The sequence below is a fragment of the Micromesistius poutassou genome, assembly GCF_964030765.1.
Source record: "Micromesistius poutassou genome assembly, chromosome: 21".
NCBI lineage: Eukaryota > Metazoa > Chordata > Actinopteri > Gadiformes > Gadidae > Micromesistius > Micromesistius poutassou.
In genome coordinates, this window is record NC_140291.1 from 5,590,468 (window position 1) to 5,609,366 (window position 18,899).

General features: G+C 44.4%; 2 protein-coding genes across 2 annotated transcripts in view; one reads left to right on the forward strand and one right to left on the reverse strand.

Moving 5' to 3' along the window:
- The window catches only part of LOC311367193 (poly [ADP-ribose] polymerase tankyrase-2-like), a gene marked incomplete at both ends in the record, with an annotated part of 30,794 nt that extends 20,821 nt beyond the window's left edge, over positions 1-9,973 (reverse strand). Inside the window, 13 exons of the mRNA XM_084486034.1 lie at positions 323-401; positions 631-722; positions 901-1,022; positions 1,512-1,620; positions 1,989-2,066; positions 3,576-3,642; positions 3,922-4,016; positions 4,610-4,685; positions 5,015-5,051; positions 6,319-6,414; positions 6,721-6,829; positions 8,953-9,068; positions 9,631-9,973. Of these exons, the coding sequence (XP_084342160.1) occupies positions 323-401; positions 631-722; positions 901-1,022; positions 1,512-1,620; positions 1,989-2,066; positions 3,576-3,642; positions 3,922-4,016; positions 4,610-4,685; positions 5,015-5,051; positions 6,319-6,414; positions 6,721-6,829; positions 8,953-9,068; positions 9,631-9,973 (1,419 nt within the window). The remainder of the gene's footprint in view (positions 1-322; positions 402-630; positions 723-900; positions 1,023-1,511; positions 1,621-1,988; positions 2,067-3,575; positions 3,643-3,921; positions 4,017-4,609; positions 4,686-5,014; positions 5,052-6,318; positions 6,415-6,720; positions 6,830-8,952; positions 9,069-9,630) is intronic.
- Positions 9,974-10,647: 674 nt separating this feature from the next.
- Positions 10,648-18,340, forward strand: nudt13 (nudix (nucleoside diphosphate linked moiety X)-type motif 13). Its single transcript, XM_084485676.1, has 9 exons — positions 10,648-10,897; positions 11,428-11,542; positions 11,970-12,112; positions 12,361-12,468; positions 12,890-12,996; positions 13,950-14,075; positions 14,528-14,639; positions 16,680-16,834; positions 17,666-18,340. The coding sequence occupies exons 2-9, from the start codon at positions 11,460-11,462 to the stop codon at positions 17,867-17,869; spliced, it is 1,038 nt and encodes a 345-aa protein (XP_084341802.1). The 5' UTR covers positions 10,648-10,897; positions 11,428-11,459; the 3' UTR covers positions 17,870-18,340.
- The last annotated feature ends 559 nt before the right edge of the window (positions 18,341-18,899 follow it).

Consider the following 18,899-nt stretch of genomic DNA (forward strand, 5'->3'; position numbering starts at 1 on the left):
AAGTGGTCCTCCCCCCTCCAAACCGAAACAGGCGGGCGGGGCAGCGAGCGCAATGCATTGTGGTAGTTGCAGGATGAGCCAGAGAGACCATAAAAACACTCTTTCTGCCTTTTCTCAGGCTAGGATGAACCAATTTCAATTTTTTTTGCACATGTATTATTGTATTATAAATACATATAATTATTTACTTCATAAAACCTTCATATTTCCACCGGTGAACTATTTCTTTAACGTTTGAACCCCCAACCTGTTGACCCAGGGTGAGGTGGCTGCCTGTGGGGGGTCTGGAACGTCTGTACTATCACTACGTGTTTCTGCTCACCTTGGCCTCGTGTTTGACCAGCAGCTCGATGACATCATTGTGGGACTTCTCCGAGGCCAGGTGGAGAGGGGTCAACATGCTGGGATCAGAGGAGAACAATGATGTCATCACAGGAGGACACCACGTCACGTTCTGATTGGCCATCACAGTCGGTCATGAATATTAACAGTATTCAGTTTGTTTTTGATGCCTTACCCCTGTTGATAACCATCACACCTTCCCGAGCGACACCACTACCACGCTTTTAAATGTGCTGATAACATAACATGTTTCATCAGTAAAAGTACAGACACTAGCGCAGCACTCACTCTTTAGTCTTCTCGTTGACGTCGGCTCCTTTCCTCAGGAGAAGCTCGCACACTTGTCTCCTCTTAGGGTAGGGGGCCACCGACGCACAATGCTGAACACGCACATGCATGCATACACACACACATACATACATACACAGAAAGACACAACCACACACACAAACACAGATGGAGAGACACACACACAGATAGAAAGACACATTATAATTTGGCCATTTTTGTTTGTTGACTTCTACAAGGACACGGACTCACACACACACACACACACACCAGCGCCGTCTCCTGGGTGAAGGGGTGTCTGAAGTTGATGGTCTCTGCACTCAGGTGTTTCTTCACGCGGGTCAGGTCTGCCTCCCTGGACGCCCGCAGCAGCAGGTGACCTTTGAACTCGTCTGTAAAGTAAGATGAAATAGAGGGGTCATAGGTCAACCACAAGCTCAGGCTAATGTTGTAGCATGCATGACAGTGTTGGTTGGGGAGATATGGACCTTGTTAATGCAGTGGTTATAGCTTATTGTGTACATTATACTAATATTTGCAATTTACATTAAAAGATGTAACTTTGTAGCCTGGGAACCATACAAATCTCGCAAGCTCATGTTTCTGCCCGCTACGAAATAGACAGACCAATCATAACCATTTACCTAACATGAGGCAGGATAAATACGATGATGGTTCAGCATGGCATTTTGGTCTGCACCCTTTGGAAATCGAAAATGAACGGAGAGGTTCCAGACTAATTGCAGTTTGCAATTTGTCTGGCGATGCCAGGCTAGTTACTTTGGTTCATTAAGGTAACTACTACTACTATCACTACGGATAATACTTTCACATTTTAAAGCATTATAAACGTATGACGTATGGTCATGAAGGGACCATACATGCAAGGCGTTCCTTCAGCTGTGTGGTGGGAGCCAGCTCGATGGAGCTTTTATTGTGACAGTTCAGGAAGGTGGGGTCCGCTCCGTAGCTCAGCAACAGAGAACACACCTGGGTGAGAAAACAACACAAATGATTAGGAATGAACTTCCTGGTACATCAAAATAAATGTCCCCCCTTCACTGATATTTTCAATACACAAGCGGTAGACAAACGACGACTAATGAGTATGTTCTACTAGTATGTACTGTACTAGTCATGTACTATGCTAGCTCAGTGCTCACTGAAGAAAATACTAATAGCAGCACTTTGCTTTTCTGGAACTATGATTGATAGAAAAATGATATCATCCAATACAGCTCATAATTCGCTCAGTAACGAGACAGTCGAGACAGACAGATATCATCTTGTCCGGAGGGGTTTCCTGGTGGCTGTGGTGAACCCTGTGAGCACCGTCACCCGGTCAGGAGCAAACATACCTCTACACGGTTCTTAGAGGCGGCCTCATGCAGAGGGGTGAACTGCCACAGGTCCATGGCGTTCACACACGCCCCATTCTGGGAATAAACCAGAGAGTAAAACATGGAGTACAATGTTGTAAAAAGAGATGAATAACGTTTTTATATTTTTCTTCTTATTTAATGTAAATCACTTTGTATTACAGTCTATTGAACCAATTGTATTTTATTATTACATGCATGTTGTGGCATCTTAATAGCTATGCATATATTCATCGATATTTGTCAACGATATCTGTGAACACCTTGTGTAAATGACCACTGTTAAACAATAATACGGATTGGGCAAAGTGCAATTATTTATGCAATAATTTCTGTGATTTTATTGTCTTCATATTCATCATATATTCATTAATGTTCTGACTTCTTATTTGATATGACGTGTACGTGTGGGTGTGCGATATGACCGGAAGTGCCTTCACCTGTATGATATTTGCACACTTTCTAAGTCAACGATAACCCTGCTTATTTGCACATTCTGCTCTGCTTATTTGCACATTCTGCTCTGCTTATTTACACATTTTCTAAGTCAACGATAACCCTGCTTATTTGCACATATTCTAAGTCAACAATAACTCTGCTTATTTGCACACTTTCTAAGTCAACGATAACCCTTATTTGCACATTTTCTAAGTCAACAATAACTCTGCTTATTTGCACATTTTCTAAGTCAACGATAACTCTGCTTATTCGCACATTTGATATGGTCTTAGAATGTTTAAATCACTCATGATTTATTTTGATATTTATCATGAAGTGATTGGTGGGAGTGTAAATGACCACTGTTAAACAATAATACGGATTGGGCAAAGTGCATAATTATTTATGCAATAATTTCTGTGATTTTATTGTCTTCATATTCATCATATATTATTTAATGTTCTGACTTCTTATTTGATATGACGTGTACGTGTGGGTGCGCGATATGACCGGAAGTGCCTTCACCTGTATGATATTTGTTCTAGCGGTAGCCCCGTAGTTTGTTTCTGCACAAGGGAAAGGAGTTTGAAAGTAGATGGCGGGTGCTTGCATTATGATGGGGTTTTAATATGCGATCTATGTGACCGGTATTGCACATTTGCACTTTATTCGTTAATGAAGAAATCACTGTCGGAATCGGATTGTAACCTCGCATTCCTTGGAGAGCGCAGCGAGGTATGATTGTTGTTTCCTTTCCTTTGTTGATGAAGATTTGTATCAAGATTTTATGGCTATGTAATTCGTTTGATTCGTATAAATGATATGTATGTATGTAAATTAGTACCGTGTGAACTAGTATTGTATTGTATTAGTTTCAACGCAGTTTTCACGGTGCATGGTGACAACGCAAGGATTAAAGTTGTATGTAAAGGACGACGCAAGGATTAAAGTTTGGACAACAATAAAAGACACTTTATGCATCAGTCGAGACTCTCTATACTTTGGATCCAAGGGCTGCTACACCTTGAACTACAGCATATTGGTCAGAAATGTGTCGTGCAAATAAAGTTGAATTGAATAAAAACAAATCAATTTTAAAGGGATAAAGGGATGGATGAATGCGCCTACCTTGACCAGGAGCTTGGTGACCTCGTAGTGTCCGTATGAGCAGGCGTTGTGCAGGGGGACCAGATCTCTGAGACACGAGACACAGTGTTATTCCCACATATCCCCATGGAAACCAAGCATAACCAACACACTATCTCCCATTTAACGGCTTTGTCCACAAACTACTGTGTCACTGACACACAATAAAAATCTATCAAATAAAGCAACTACTGAACGATTTAAAAAGATCTGATTTTTATCATTTTTAACACATTTTGACTAATCATTATTTTATTGTGTTTGTGTTTGTGCGTGCGTCAGTGATGATGAAGATGATGGGGCCGACCTAAACGTTAACAGCTCTCACCCCTTGTCTTTGGCGTGGACATCTGCTCCGTGTTGCAGGAGCAGTTGGACGGTTTTAACACGATTGTAGCCCGCGGCCAGGTGCAATGGTGTAGACTAAAAAATTAACAAAACAACCATAATATTCAACAGACTGCCAACGGTTGGTCAAAGGACATATGCCAACATCACCTGAACACAACAGACAGATAGACTGAACATGAACAGAGACACTGAGAAGAATAATGTTTGAGATAAGCACTGCATAACTGGAGACAAAGCAAGTCCACGGGTGAGGGACAAATTTCTTTTCACGCTGCATTGAATAATAGAGTCTGCTAAGTGATTTAATAATTAAAAAATAAAAAATAGTTTTATTTATTGAGTGCTTTTTCAGTGCTGTACAGGGTTAAACACAACATGCAAGTAGAGCGAAAACAATAAACAGTAGTGCCTTATATAGGAAGTGCCTTCCTATATAAGAGGGTATTTAAACAGTAAACAGTAACTGATAGGACATAGCAGTGATTGTTTTTAGGTCTTATTATTGGAAACCATGACTATACTCATTTAACTGATACTTTTCCACCAAAGCGACTTAACTTGAATGCATTCAGTGAATTCAGATACAGGTCATTTTTGGAGATTAGTTAGTTAGGGGACAGTGTGAACATTTCTTCCCAAGAAAGCATAGAAGCTGAGCTCTTCACCTTTCTCCCGTCGCTGGCGTGGCAGTTGACATTGAGAGGGGTAAGGAGAGCCATCAGCTTCTCCTCTTGACCACTCCTACAAGGCCATGACATCATCATCATATACAACAACCACAAATAAGCCACCATGAGCATCGTGACCCACAATGTGATCAACACATGTAATGTTGTTTTGTTCGGTCCGCCACACTTGTCTGGACCGCTGCACACACATTAAATATGATGAAATGGCTATGGCTGCTGCTATCCTATGCCTGTATGTATGTATGTATGTATGTATGTGTGTATGTATGCAGCTATTACTATAACCAATCAACTTAATGATACATTGGACATGAAACACTTGATTCTGTTTTAGATCATAATTATACATTTATTAATGGATTGGTTCAACCGTTATCATACCTTGCACATTCCAGAAGCTCATCTTTCCTGTAATCTCCTGAAAAAAACAAATATATAAACAGTTGGTTGGTGTGAACCATAGCAAATCATATCTAGAACAAATAGGTCTTTGCAATTGCATTTAAAATATATATTATAGACTTGAAATGTTAACAAATAGACTTTGGACACATCTGACTGGGAATACTGAGCCCTCACTATGTTATTGTGAACGTGTGATTTTATGAATGAGAGTTAAGGTAGGTGTAAAGGCATAAAAGCAGATTAATTCTCAGATAGGTGAGGTGAGGAGTAGACAGCCCAGCCTCAACAGCCCTTTACTACTGGCCAACCACTGCTTGCACCAGTGGAGGCTTCTCCAGTGAGGAGAGGGAGGAAGATCCTCCTTAACATTGTTGAGAATAAAAAATGTAGACTGCCCAGACCGGAGCGAGGGGTTATCCCCTCAAATCTGGGCTACGAGAACCAACAAACCCGCTCAGTTGTATGACTCGTTTCCACCGAGCGGTGCGCTACTGTTCGTTGCGTAAAGTGCAGCTCTGTTCGCTTATATTGGCGTTTCCACAGAGCAGTGCGGCTCGGTTCGCTTATATTGGCGTTTCCATTGCCAAAAGTTGGACAAGGTCCCGAAATAAACGCGCTGAGCTTACCTATTTTTCGACACTCCAACGTTGGGTTATTAAGCCTTCTGAAAGGGTGGCGAAAACGTGGAGCTACAAATTTTACAAATCAAGAGTAGGCCTGATTTGATTTGAATCGCCTGATTTGGCGATTGTTAGTACTTGCACTTGGTTCTATGAACATCTTTACTGTACCGACAGCGATATATTGTTTCACTTCTTATGACAAATGTACTTATTGTAAGTCGCTTTGGATAAAAGCATCTGCTAAATGCCCTAAATGTAAATGTAAATTAGACTAATTGGCTTTGCATCCTTTCCTTCTGCCCTTGTAGTCCAAGACAAGGCTTTCAAAGTACAATGCTGCCACTGGTGGATTTGTATCAATTGTATTCATATAATTATCCCTCCCTGCTATTTTGCAGTTCACCAAAACACCCTGAAACAACTTGAGTCTCACATACCAATGGCAACCAATGGCAACCAAGCACACAGTCCTTCCTCCCTCACTTCAAAAACCACCAGCCGCCACTGGCTTGCACCCATGTCTGAATCTGCAGACTAACCGGTAGCCGGTTTTGAGTTAAGAGCTTACAGGTACAGCACACTCTACATTTTTGCGTGTGTGTGCCTGTATGTGTGTGCATATGTGTGAGACTGCGTGCACATGTGTGCGTTCCTCACCAGTCAGCACTGCTTTAGCTGAAGGTTCAGCCAGGTCCAGAGCAGTTCTGCCATCTGTGTTCCTGACGGCCGGCTCAGCCCCATGCTGCAGCAGAACTACACACACACACACACACACACACACACACACACACACACACAGAATGTCAGAATTGGCAATAAAATTATAGAATTTCAGACTTCCCCAACAGTGCAAATCATTATCTTCAAGGAAAGTATGTAGACTTTACTAGGTGTAACCAACCTTAGTTTATGAATGCATAAAGGCATATTGAAAACAGTGCTTCTGTGGGTGTGGGTGTGTAAGTGACTGAGTGTGTGTGTGTGTGTGTGTGTGTGTGTGTGTGTGTGTGTGTGTGTGTGTGTGTGTGTGTGTGTGTGTGTGTGTGTGTGAGTGAGTACCTATGCAGACATCTATCTTCCCCTTGATTGCGGCTTCGTGGAGAGGAGTGTAGCTCCAGTTGTCTCTGGAGTTTGCATCCGCCCCGTGGTGGAGCAACAGGGTCACCACCTGAAAGGAGTGCAGGGGGAGGAGAGAAGAGAGGAAAGAGGAGGAGGGGGAGGAGAGGAGGGGAGAGTAAAGAGGAGAGAAGGGGGAGGAGAGGAGAAAATAGATGAAAGAGGAGAGGAAAATAAGAAAAAATAGAAGGGAGAAAATAAGAGAATATGAGACATACGGAGAGGAGATGGAAGTGTAGAGGAGAGGAAGGAGAGGTAAGGAGAGTAGAGAATGTATGAACATTTTCAGAATTTTTTTTTTGAGGTGTAAATCCAAGGAGTCTCCCTGTTGGAGTCGTGCCATGCATCTTCATGTAACTTATCAACGTCCTTGTGCAAGACTTCTCTCCTTCTGTACCAGACAGTCTGCATGTATGTCCCTCCCATATCTTGTTATTATCAAGGATGTCTCTCTCTGTGTGTAGTTGTGTCATGTATGTGTCATCTATGCATTAGTCTTGTTTTAACCGTGTGTGCTGGATCATTATCACTCTTCTGTTTACGTGTCTCTTGAGATGAGACTCTCCATGCCCGTTCTCAAGCTGGGGAAGTTGACTGTACAGACGCTTCACACCAGGGGCCTGATCTTTCCGTGAACAGACTATAAATATGCTTTATGTACCTGAATAAACGGGTTAAGCAGCCTTTTTGTCACAGTGATTACAGAGCTTGCCGCTTTGTTTACAGAGATGATCCAGAACCAGAGAACTCAGCCACATCAGAAGACAGATAAAGAAAGTGAGCATAACACTAGCTGTACATAATATGAAATGTATGCATGCTCATTCGAGCCTCTAGGGATGGAGGGGGCCCATTGTATCTCATCTGCATGCGGTCCTGAGAGACAATTAGGCTCTTGGGTGTGGAAGAGATCCATACATCATACATTTAACTTTTTACCTTTTCATATATGGCGTGTACCATCTCTATGCCTCGAAATCTTGTGATTTCACATTAGGATCTGTTATCCAGCCGTTCTTGCATGCATAAAACAAAACGCCTTGAGTTATGCTTTGAGCTGAATGAGAACAGATTTCTAAACTATTCATGTAGAGGGTCTTAAAAGTGGACAGATCTCCCATGAAGATTTTCCTTCCTTAAATAGAAGCATTTACCTCGAGTCTTTCAACCCCAGTGCTAAGATGAGAAAATAGTTCCTACGGTGCAGGTAGGCCTGTGAACAAGGGTCCCAGAGGTGGAACACACCGTTGCCTTTTAGGTCTCCAAAAAAGAAACCCACCACATGTCTGTCTGGTGAGAGCCAGTGGCATAGCTAAGCCTCCTCTGATCGTGATAGTTAAGCTGGGAATTACTGCCTGAGGCCACTTAGCAGGCAGCATACTCCAGCCTGCCTTGTGTCTCCCGGGTGTAGACCAGTATCGACAGGAACAGGAAATAGAGGAAGAAGAAGAAGAAGAAGAAGAAGGCTGGGGGGGCAGGTTGTGCTCGAACCTGAGACATTTTAACTTGTGTATCTTGGGTCGAAGGCATTGCCTTCCCGATCACGTGATCACATGTTGGGGAGGATAAAGCCGTTCACTAGTTAACATCGGAGCAATTACTAGGGTCTTTTCCACTTTGAGCCAATAGAGTAACCATCACTACCGCTGGGATGAGGCGAGAGAGTTGGACATTCGACCTGCCCAGGAGCGTAGTGCCTCGGGCGCACTCGTGTCAACCCCAGATTTTGTATGTAAAACACAGGTCCACAGACATTAGCAAAAGCGAAAGCAATCACTAAAGCAAAATGAGTGAATTTCCAATGACTTTTTGCACATTGCTTGAAACTGTTGTGTTTAGGTTGGATGTGTTCCGAGGTCAGCGTTATTGGAATCCCCACGAGAAAAGTCTATTTAGCTACTATCTATCATAGTCTATTAGTTTGGCAGACTCTTAATCTCTGATCCAGGAGTCCAACCATGTTATAACAGAATGCTATAGAAGAGACGGCACAGAGCCAGTGCCACAAACCAAAACCAAGGCCGGAGGTACGCCTTGTTTCCTGTTTCGTTACGGAGAAGGAACCCCTGCCACCACCACCTCTTGTTGCATGACACACTCTCTACCCCAATAACTCTATGTCCCTTCCTGATCAGAGATAAGCCTTTGGGGGGGGGGGGGGGGGGGGGAGCTCACCTCTGCATGCCCGAAGGAGCAGGCATTGTGGAGGGAGATGAGGCCGCCGTCGTCCCTGGCGTGGACGTCAGCTCCACTCTGGAGCAGGAAGTGAACCACCTCCCTGCGGCCAAACCCTGGAGATAGAGAGGGGAGTTGGTTCACACGTTATCATCTTCTTCTTCAGCGATTGATCCTCCTCATGCCTCAAATCATGCATAATCTAGTATCTATAATTAACTCCGGCTTCCAGCTCTGGTTTGACGTCTTTGGGTCTGGCTTTGAGGATGAATTATTGAGCATTAGGGTTCACAGCCCATTAGGGCCTTAAGTTCCTTCAAGTCAATTGAGACCATGCTGATGCATAATGCACATATCCTGCTATTGATGATTAAAACGAGCAATACTATTGCCACGGGTTAGTGTTGATCTGTTTTCAGTCTTTTCATTGGAATAGGAGTCTCCCTGGCCTGATGGACTGTGATCGTAATGTATAGCAATATGTTGTAGGCCTACTGGATTCATATGCAAATACCATTATTCTATATGCCAATGTGATGTGTTGTAGCCTAGTACTACCGATGATGGATTCTGTCAAAATGATAGGCTTTTGTCCAGTGAGTAAAGATAAAATATAGCTATTTTTTGTGAACATAGCGAAAAGGATCAGGTATAGTATAGCCCATAGGTGTCCCTCACCTGCGGCGAAATGCAGCGGCGTGGATTTCCTCCCGGCGGTGTCCCGACTGTTTACGTTCTCCTGCGTGACCAGTTTTCTCACGCGCTCCAGGTCGCCGTTCCGACACGCTTCAAACAGCTCGCGGTGTCCGAACCCCGGCGTCCCCCCGACCGACACGGGGCCGGGGGACACGGCTCCCCCGCCGGGGCTAGACACACCGGAGCACCGTCTGGCAGACATGAACGCCAGCGAACGCCCTTCCTCCGCCGTCGCCGTCGTTCTCATCTTGTCCTCTCCCCCATGTAATTTAAAATGAGGGTGGTACACCAAGGAACACCAGAACCCTCTAGCCACCGATGCCATGTGGTTAAAACGCGAGGCTCACGATACCAACGGGATAAACACATCCAAGAGCCATAGTGATCGGCGGCTGTTCGATTCAATGAAGCGTTGTTGTTGTTGCTGCGGATCGATTGATTCGTGCCTGGGCGATGCAACGACGATGCAAGCTTTTGCATTGGCTCCCCATCGATGGCCAACGACGACTGTCACTACACAGCAGAGAATACTCACCAGTCACTCGTAGAGTTATCGACCGATGCTAAACACCGCTGGCATGCTGCAGATGGCACAATATTGATTATGTAATTGGCGCTGACCGACGTCTACGGTCGCGACAGTAGAGGGTCACGTGGTTTTGTTGCCCTGAGATCAGAACGTGGTTGCGCCCTCCGCCAGGTCGGTGCGGGTTTTCTACAACCCCTCTCAAATGAATGATTAATTATAAAATATGGTTTTATAATTAATACGTCTTGCGTTTCAGATGACATCATCTGAAACGCAATAACTTAAAAAATCGTGTAATGTAAATTGGTTGTGTACGTGCATGAATTATGTAAATTATTTTTAAATCAAATTCGTTTTGGATTTACAGTGGCGATGTAGTGTGACATAAAAAGGTTAAAAGCATGTGCGTTGCGTGGCTCTACTGAGTTTGCGCGAGTGTAAAGGGGTTATGTATGAGCAGCACATACAGCACCCAGAGACAGGAGTGTCCGATATCGTTTCTAACAGACAAGTTAACTTTTAAAGATAATCTTGAGCAAATGAATCATTGGACGAAGTAAAAGTGTGTGCACACACGCAGCGGCAGATGTGTGTCAGTGTTACTGTGTAGCCTTTTGCCTATATTGTTACGCAAAAGTGTGCTAGGTTAGCACTTCAGCTCGTCTATTCGTGTGCCAGAAGAGGATACTTAAAGGTTCGAGCGCCTTCTTCGGTAACAAGGTGAATGCATGCATGTGTGTCACCACCTGATTTACGGATACTGCGTTTGAAATCAGAAATTGTTATCGTTTGCACTAGTCCCGTTTAACGAACAGTTCCTGTGCCCCATAGTCTACTTTATTTTCAAAGTAAGGGTTCTTTGTTGACATCGGTTGTTGGTTCATCAGTAATCGAATAAATTGCAATAACAATGTAATAACTCATGCGGCTGTGTACTAGACTCACTAGTGTGTGCAGTAACTGAAAACCATTCGTCCCCCTTTTTCATTTCCACTGCCACTGCAGTAGTTCGTGTCTCCAAGTCACAGTACAATTTTCTTTTATCACAGCAACTTTACTGCAACTACTTTGTCAGCCAATGAAACATTCATCATTTTAATAGCACAGAAATTCTTGGATCAGAATCAATCGAAAATAAGTATGTGTGTGTGTGTGTGTGTGTGTGTGTGTGTGTGTGTGTGTGTGTGTGTGTGTGTGTGTGTGTGTGTGTGTGTGTGTGTGTGTGTGTGTGTGTGTGTGTTGTATTTCAGAACGTATGAGGTGATCCAGTCCAGTTACCACCATGTTGAGGTGTCTGAGAGTTCTACCGGCTCGGGTCACCAGAACCTTCTCTCGCTGCTGCTCCAGCTATGTCGCCAGGATGAGGTGGGGTCCAACTCTCTCTTGGTCTAAACTTTAAGCCCTCTTAGGATTCACTTTTCTTGTACATCCATGTCATGTTTTCTCAGGTCAATGCTGACGATCTGCATGTTTTCAGGCCTTTGCATTATTCTTTCCTTACCTCCTAGATAGTGTGTTTTGTATGGGTTTAGAGACCTTGTAATGGACCCAAGGGCTAGTCATTTGGATAAAATCCCAAATGAATAAATGCATACAATTGTTCTGATGTATTTCACCTTATATGTCCTTTCAATGTCATGTGTGCAAGAATCGGGTTTACTTGACACTTCCAGGATTAACCACTATTATTGAACATTTTAATTGGTTTATTGGTTGATGGAATGAGCCAGGTGCACCACTCACCTGGGCCACCGCTGTCCGTCCCTCCCTCTGTGTCACCTGACCCGTCCAGGTTCATAAACAAACTGAAGGAGGATGAGGGGGCGTGTCTGACAGCGCTGGAATCTGGCGATGTCTTCCTCTATCACACACTGGCACCGCTGCTGAGGAAAACACTGCAGGGTGTGTTCCAACTGCCAATTCTGCCAACCAAAGGTATGTGTAATGCCCCACCCCCTACCAGCTGACTACTGTCATGCATCTGAAATTCACTGTAAGTCACTTTAGCTAGAAGTTTAATCAAAATGGTTGACTGTTCAGTAATGCTTTCATTTATGTTAAACATCGATAGTGAACCACTCCTGTGTGTGTGTGTGTGTGTGTGTGTGTGTGTGTGTGTGTGTGTGTGTGTGTGTGTGTGTGTGTGTGTGTGTGTGTGTGTGTGTGTGTGTGTGTGTGTATAGATGTTGAAGGTATACTGAACAGGCTTGGCAAAGATGGATCCATAGTGAAGGAGTCTGTTCTGATCACGTGCACGGAACAGAACCGAGCCCTCTTCTGCCTGGACGTTGGTGAGTGACATGGTCCACAAAATCTTCAGCAATGCTGAATGCTACTAATAATGCTAATAAACCAAATGGTCAGTTGAAGGATTGGAGCCTTTGAATGATGACAACAGATTTTTAAGTGAGGGTTTTGCAACTTAAGGGGAAGCGGTCATTGGTACAATTTGGAGAATGTAAATCCACCACCAATAAGTAAATTTGTCCAGCATTTATTGAGGTAACTGAGTTAATGTTACAGACTGGGACTTTTGAAGACAGAGTATAAAACAGTACTTTCTTAAATTAGAAAATAAGATAACTTAACGACTCCCCTTTAAGTACAAGTGTATAACATTTTTCAGGATGTTGCCTTTCTGGATTACATCAAGCCTTTTATATTGATTATATTTGTTCACTGATTTATTTGAGATGCATGTTTGTAATGCAGGAGAGCTGGACCAGCGAGCAGTGGAGGAGGAGTGTGGGGGAAACTTTGTGGATCTGAGAAAGGCTTTCTTCACTCTGAGAGGAGAAGAAGCACCCTTAGTGGCCAGAGTAGGTCCTGCAACATGGTGGTGGTGTTTTGATGGTTTAAAGCAAAGTCCTTCTAGGCAAGTCCTCTCACTCGCGGCCATCTTGGCCACGCCTTTCGGGCAGCTATTTGGTCTTAACAAGACCAGGGCCCTATCTAATGAATAGGGAGAGAGCTGTATCTCCATTTTCCGAGATCTAAGGGGCATAAAAAACACATGTTCGAAATCACGATGAAAAACAGACTAAAATCGCTGAAAGGGTTTGGTGGTTTTGTATTAAATTAACGTTTTAAAAGCCCTTTTTCTTACAGGTAATCTTGGACTGCGCATGCGCAATGCTTCACGACACAGTTTTCATTTACGGCATAACAACACCGGCAATGCACTGACAGCAAGTTAGCTTTAAAAGTTAGCTTTTGCTGCCGAGCCAACAAGATAACAGGTAGTCAAAGTTTTCCAGTCGATGCTGCTTGTGCCGCTCCAGCTGCTGGTTCTTCCCTCCTGATTGAAAATAATAAGTGTCGCAAAAAGCGTGACCGCGTATGACCTGCAAAATGATTGGAGCAACGGCACCGGAAGAGGCGGGACATGTGCAAACAACTGCCATCTTGGCGTTACGAAGTTTCCCCATGCATTTCAATGGGTGATTTTTTCAGTGATGTGTCTCCTCCTTCTATAGTGTCTCTGTTTAAAGGGAGAACACTAGGGTAAAAAGCTAGGGTAGGCAATTCATTTTGGATGCATTTCTTGTCATATTTGTTGAAATTCTCTTTACATCCCAACGGCATTAAATACATCAAATGCTACAACAAAACTACAATTCTGTATCTTTGGCTGTCTTAGACCTGTTATAAGCCTGTGTGTGTGTGTGTGTGTGTGTGTGTGTGTGTGTGTGTGTGTGTGTGTGTGTGTGTGTGTGTGTGTGTGTGTGTGTGTGTGTGTGTGTGTGTGTGTGTGTGTGTGTGTGTGAGCTAGGGCCAGGCTCTTCTGCGTTGGCACCAGGATAATGGGTTCTGCAGCGCCAGCGGTAAGCCTACCACCAGGAACCAGGCGGGGAGCCAAAGAGTCTGCCACAACAATGGACTCATCTACTACCCCAAGGTAACCCCACTGCTGCTAAGGTGACCCCAGATAGGCCAACTAGTCTACTACTCCAAAGTGTAACACATTTACACACTTAAAGGTGCTGTAGGTACGTTTCAAGAGCTATAATTTGAGTGTAATCTATTAGAAGTGGCAAAGTGAAATGTGTGGATATATCATTGTTAGTTGACTGTGACCCTGCCTCTGTTTGAGACATCTCTTCCTGGATTGGTTCGGGGAATCTATCTTTCCTGCCAATCACATTCACGTACACAGCATTTTCATCTCAATGGTGGAGAAATGTAGGGGAGGAGGGAGCAGAGAGGGATGGTGAATTGTTTTGGGGTTTATTTGCAATATGTTACACATATCTGCTTTATCTCTCTCTCAATACAAAACACAATAATAGAGCTATCATATTAATACATATAAAGATCACTATTAAAGTTAACATTCTTGTTTGATTCCAGATGTCTCCGGTGATAATCACCCTGGTGTCTGATGGGAAACGGTGTTTATTAGCAAGACAGGCCTCGTTCCCGCGGGGCATGTTCAGTGCTCTGGCCGGCTTCTGTGACATGGGTAATAACACTTAACATACACACATAACATACATACATTATAACCCTACAATATACCAATTTAACAATGGGTTTGGAACCAGAAAAAAGGTTCTACAACACTTTCCATTGGTCAAATGTATATAAATGCATAATTAATTGTTAATTGGCTCCTCGCTGCTTGTGTTGTAAAAATTTACTTTCACTATTCTGATTCTGATTCTGTTTCAGATTTTATTCGTCACATACATACATAGCAGTGACATTTTTTCAGTCGGCTCCAAGCTAAGTAGACACATAAATAAAAAAACAGTAACAGGCAAAAACAAAAACAAATACATTTAAGATGTCAGGGCGGTTATTGCACTATTATGGGAATAGAAGGTTAACTTAAAAGATATATAAGTGCTGTTGCTAAAGTGCTTAATCAGTGCCATTTAGATACCGGACGGCTTGGGGGAAGAAACTCTTTCTGAGTCTCTCAGTCTTTGCCGCCAGTGAGCAGTATCTATTCCCTGAGCGGAGCAGAGAGAACAGTCCATAGCCTGGATGGCTGGGGTCCCTCAGGATTCTGGTGGTCTTGCCCTTGCACCGCTTGGTATAGATGTCCCCTAGATTAGGGAGTGGCCCCCCTATGGTACGTTCAGCTGAATGCACCACTCTCTGCAGAGCCTTATGGTCCTGCATGATGGTGTTTCCATACCAAGAGGTGATGTTCCCAGTCAGCACGCTCTCGATGGTGCAGGAGTAGAAGCTCTGCAGGACTGTTTTGGATTCCCTGAATTTCTTCAGCCTCCTAAAATGGTACAGTCTCTGCCTAGCTTTCTTTACCACGGTGTCCAGGTGGGTAGACCATGTCAGATCATCAGTGATCTGGACACAGAGGTACTTAAATGTATCCACCCTCTCCACAGGGGTCCCATTGATGGATAAAGGAGTGAAGTCCCTCTCCTGCGTCCTCCCAAAGTCCACCAGCATATCCTTAGTCTTGCTGGCGTTGATGTGGAGATTGTTTCTCTAACACCACTGTGTCAGGCACCTCACCTCCTCCAGGTAGGCCGTCTCATCGTTGTTGTGGATTAAGCCTACCACTACGGTGTCGTCAGCAAACTTAACGATGGTGTTGGAGTCTGCGGTGGCTGCACAATCATGCATGTACAGAACACAGCCCTGGGGGGCCCCTGTGTTGAGGGTGAGAGAGGATGAGGTGTGCCTGCCTGTTTTCACCACCTCTGTCAAAAAGTCCAGGATCCACCTGCAGAGGGGGTCGTTTAGCCCCAGGCTCCTGAGCTTTGTGATGAGGGTGGAGGGAAGGATGGTATTAAAGGCTGAACTATAGTCAACAAATAATAGTCTCACATAGTTCAACACTTTCCCCTTGCTCTTGTCCAGGTGTGCTAGGACAGCGTGTAGTATGTGAGCAATGGCATCCTCAGTGGATCTGTTGGGCCGGTACGTGAATTGTAGAGGGTCCAGGGTGTTGGGCAGTGAGGAGCAGATGTGGGCCTTGACCAGCTTCTCAAAACACTTCATCACCACAGAGGTGAGTGCCACTGGGCGATAGTCGTTATGACAGGCCGGTCTAGGCTTTTTGGGTATGGGGATGATGGTGAACCTTTTAAAGCATGTGGGGATGATGGACTGTGCCAGGGACAGGTTGAATATAGCTGTGAACACTGGTGCTAATTGGTCGGTGCAGACCTTGAGAACCCGCCCCGCTATCTCATCTGGTCCTGCAGCCTTCCTGGCGTTCACCAGCTTATATGTCCTCCTGACATCGTGTTCAGAGAGAACGAGTGGTCCTCCCCTCCCTCCTATTCCGCCACCCTCCCTCCCTGGTGCAACGGCCCTTTGGTCATGGCAGGTTTCAAAGCGTGCAAAAAAAGTGTTGAGGTTATCCACCAACTCCTTGCTTGCACCTCCCGAGGAGGTGCAATACATTTGTATCCTTCACAAGACATCCTCCTCCACTCTACTGTGTATGCAGCACATTAGGGTAACGATATACAACCTTCCATCTTTTGAATGAGCAGCTACTCAAGTGTTTACGGTCGGTTCGCAGGGGAGACGCTGGAGGAGACCCTACGCAGGGAGGTGGCTGAGGAGGTGGGCCTGGAGTTGGTCTCCGTCCGCTACAGTGGCTCCCAGCACTGGCCCTTCCCACAGAGCTCCTTCATGGTGGCCTGCCACGCCACGGTCTCCCCCGGCAACACTGAGGTCAGCACCACGGATTGATTGCAGAGAGCAGATGAAGGGACCCCTTTATGCAGAGGCCTCATCAGGACAAACAAATGTGTCGCTCTTAACATTGATTATGGGTCTGCTACTTTTAAATACCAAGTTAAGGGTTGTGGACTTGAACAAGTGAAGAAATCACTCATGGACCATGGACCACGTGCCCTGGCACATACCAGTAGCAGAACCATAATAAGTGTTGTGAGTGACACCTGCTTGTTGGCTTTGTTTTGAAGGAAGCGAGTGAATAATGTAGTGGTCAGGGTCCATAGCTCCTTCCCGTAGGCTGTTGGCACTGGGATCGAACCCAGTAGGGCATCTTAAGCAAGCTGCACCACCTAACCCCTACCTGCACCTGAATGAAATGTATGTCAGTTCCCTACTCACTCAGAATGACAGTGTCTGCTGAAAGTAGTTCACCTATAGAGTAGTAGTAGTAAACAATAGTTCACCTCTATAGTAGTAGTAAACAGTAGTAGTAGTAGTAGTAGTTCACCTCTATAGTAGTAATAAACAGTAGTCCACCTTTAGAAGCTGATCAGAGGTAGACTTTATTATTAGTGCTGTCACAAATGACATCACATATCCATGAGGCAGCCAAAGATACAGAATTGTATTAAAATGTATAATTATGATAAGATGTACTTTATTAATCCCGGATGGGAATCTACTGTGACACCAAATGTAGGTGTCACAGCAGAGGTGCAGGACAGTACTAGCAGACCAAAAGGGATTGATGTGAATGTGCTTGCCTGTGAATGAGCTTCCATGACTCTATGAGCGTCCCTGGGTTTACCCGGTCCGTGTCACCAGGTGGATGTGGACCATGAGGAGCTGGAGGAGGCCAGGTGGTTCACCCTGGAGGAGATCAGGGCTGCTCTGAAGCTCCAGACCCCACCGAGGAACCCCCGAGACCAGCCTCCCACCATCTGGGTGCCCCCCGCATACGCCATCGCCCACCAGCTCATCAGAGAGTGGGTGGACGACCAGGAGCACCACTACGAGGGAAAAGGCTGATGTACATACATTTTGAGTGGTTGAAAACATGGATTCAATGAATGGAGATTAATAATGATTACATCTGTCATTTGGATTTTATTCAAAGCAACAAGTGAGGCTGCGAACAATCATATAACAAAAATATATTTGTTTTTTTCTTTTAATCATTGGTAGGCACGTGTGAGTAAGAAGATGCATTGTAATAAAATGACAATGAAAGATTTTAATGCACCCATCAAGATGAGAAATATATAAATGTACATGAAAACATGCATTATTGAAAACGGGTATGCAAAACACAGTTGGCATTAGACAGAGAAACACTTCCATACCAGAACAAGATCGTCTTGCTAGGAACAAGGAAGACCTTGTCTAAATACACTGAATTGTTTGTGCTTTTTTTTTAAAGTTGGTGGCTTAAGGGAGAGATTGTTGCTATGGGGACACGGGTTAAATTGAAAATCCAAGTTATTATGCCACCATAATCCACCTCTGTATCCCCCCAATGTGCACTTCTAGCCCCAACAGAGTGAACCGGACACCGACGCGAAGCGGAAGTGTCTTGCTTCGCCCTGAAGGGGCTTATTTCCCAATAATGACTGGCGACGTTCTATACATTATCCCGCTTATTACACGGCTACTTTGGCTACTTGCCAAAATGAAAAAATTACTTCACACTGTGTTTCTTTTTACAATTTGTTTGTTACCAGCATTCGTAGTGTTGATCAGCAGAGAAATAGTCCGCCAAAGACGTTGACGTCGCTTAGCAACCGAATACGCTGGGGTTGATAAGTTACCGGACTACTTGCGGAGTGATACGAAAGACGTGAATCAGAGGGTGAATCTTTCCTTGACAGCGGTCATTATATGCTATGCAACGGTAATTATTGAAAAATAATTGACCGCCGGAAGTCGGGAAGGCCCATGCAAGTCAACGGAGTGTCCCACAGCATTGAGAAGAGCCATGTAATAAGCCACCATTATCCACCTCTGTATCCCACCAATGTGCACTTGTCTCTTCAACAGTGAAGGAGACCTCTTGACTTCT

Coding starts and splice junctions, on each gene's coding strand:
- nudt13 (XM_084485676.1), top strand. CDS start 11,460: ATGTTGAGGTGTCTGAGAGTTCTACCGGCTCGGGTCACCAGAACCTTC. Junction 11,543..11,969: donor AGCTATGTCGCCAGGATGAG/GTGGGGTCCAAC, acceptor TGACCCGTCCAG/GTTCATAAACAAACTGAAGG. Junction 12,997..13,949: donor AAGCACCCTTAGTGGCCAGA/GTAGGTCCTGCA, acceptor TGTGTGAGCTAG/GGCCAGGCTCTTCTGCGTTG.